Source organism: Anneissia japonica, unplaced genomic scaffold, assembly GCF_011630105.1.
Source record: "Anneissia japonica isolate Jap-2015-1 unplaced genomic scaffold, ASM1163010v1 scaffold75804_len955_cov105, whole genome shotgun sequence".
In the NCBI taxonomy this organism is placed as follows: domain Eukaryota; kingdom Metazoa; phylum Echinodermata; class Crinoidea; order Comatulida; family Comatulidae; genus Anneissia; species Anneissia japonica.
Genome location: NW_022742479.1, coordinates 1 through 958, shown reverse-complemented (window position 1 = coordinate 958; position 958 = coordinate 1). Strand labels below are relative to the sequence as shown.

At 42.9% G+C, this 958-nt stretch overlaps 1 protein-coding gene across 1 annotated transcript; it reads left to right on the top strand.

The window, feature by feature from the left end:
- Window positions 1–150: 150 nt before the first annotated feature.
- LOC117119158 (tubulin beta chain-like) lies at window positions 151–952 on the top strand (the record flags this gene model as incomplete). The annotated part of the gene is made up of 1 exon (XM_033263966.1): window positions 151–952. A coding segment is annotated over exon 1 (630 nt), but the record flags the coding sequence as incomplete, so codon positions are not given.
- Window positions 953–958: the final 6 nt, after the last annotated feature.

Below are 958 nucleotides of genomic sequence, written 5' to 3'. Positions count from 1 at the left end.
TAAATTACATGAATGCTGCAAATAATAAAATGATTATTTTGATTAATGGTGTAAATACGGAATGTTGCATGATAAATTTACCAATCAAGGATCAGTTTGTGTGTTGTAAAAATATCTGCCAGTTGCATAAATTATAATACAGTCTTTATATTTCTTTTCATAGTTCTGGGAAGTGATCTCTGATGAACACGGTATTGACCCCACCGGTACATATCATGGAGACTCTGATCTTCAACTTGAAAGAATCAATGTCTACTACAATGAAGCCACTGGCGGCAAGTACGTCCCACGTGCTGTGCTTGTTGATCTTGAGCCAGGTACCATGGACTCTGTCAGATCTGGCCCATTTGGACAAATCTTCAGACCAGACAACTTTGTCTTTGGACAGAGTGGAGCTGGAAACAACTGGGCTAAGGGTCATTACACAGAAGGTGCTAAGCTTGTAGACTCTGTCCTTGATGTTGTCCGCAAAGAAGCAGAGAGCTGCGACTGTTTACAGGGTTTCCAACTTACACATTCCCTTGGTGGTGGTACCGGCTCTGGTATGGGAACGCTCCTCATTAGCAAAATCCGTGAAGAATACCCAGACAGAATTATGAACACATTCAGCGTTGTGCCATCTCCCAAAGTTTCAGACACTGTTGTTGAACCATACAATGCTACCCTATCAGTACATCAGCTTGTTGAAAACACAGATGAAACATACTGTATTGACAATGAAGCCCTTTATGATATTTGTTTCCGTACATTAAAGCTAACCACACCAACATACGGTGACTTGAACCATCTTGTATCTGCTACCATGAGCGGCGTCACCACTTGTTTGAGGTTCCCTGGTCAACTGAATGCCGATTTGCGAAAATTGGCTGTCAACATGGTTCCATTCCCACGTATGCATTTCTTCATGCCTGGTTTCGCACCATTGACCAGCCGTGGTAGCCAGCAATACCGTGCGCTC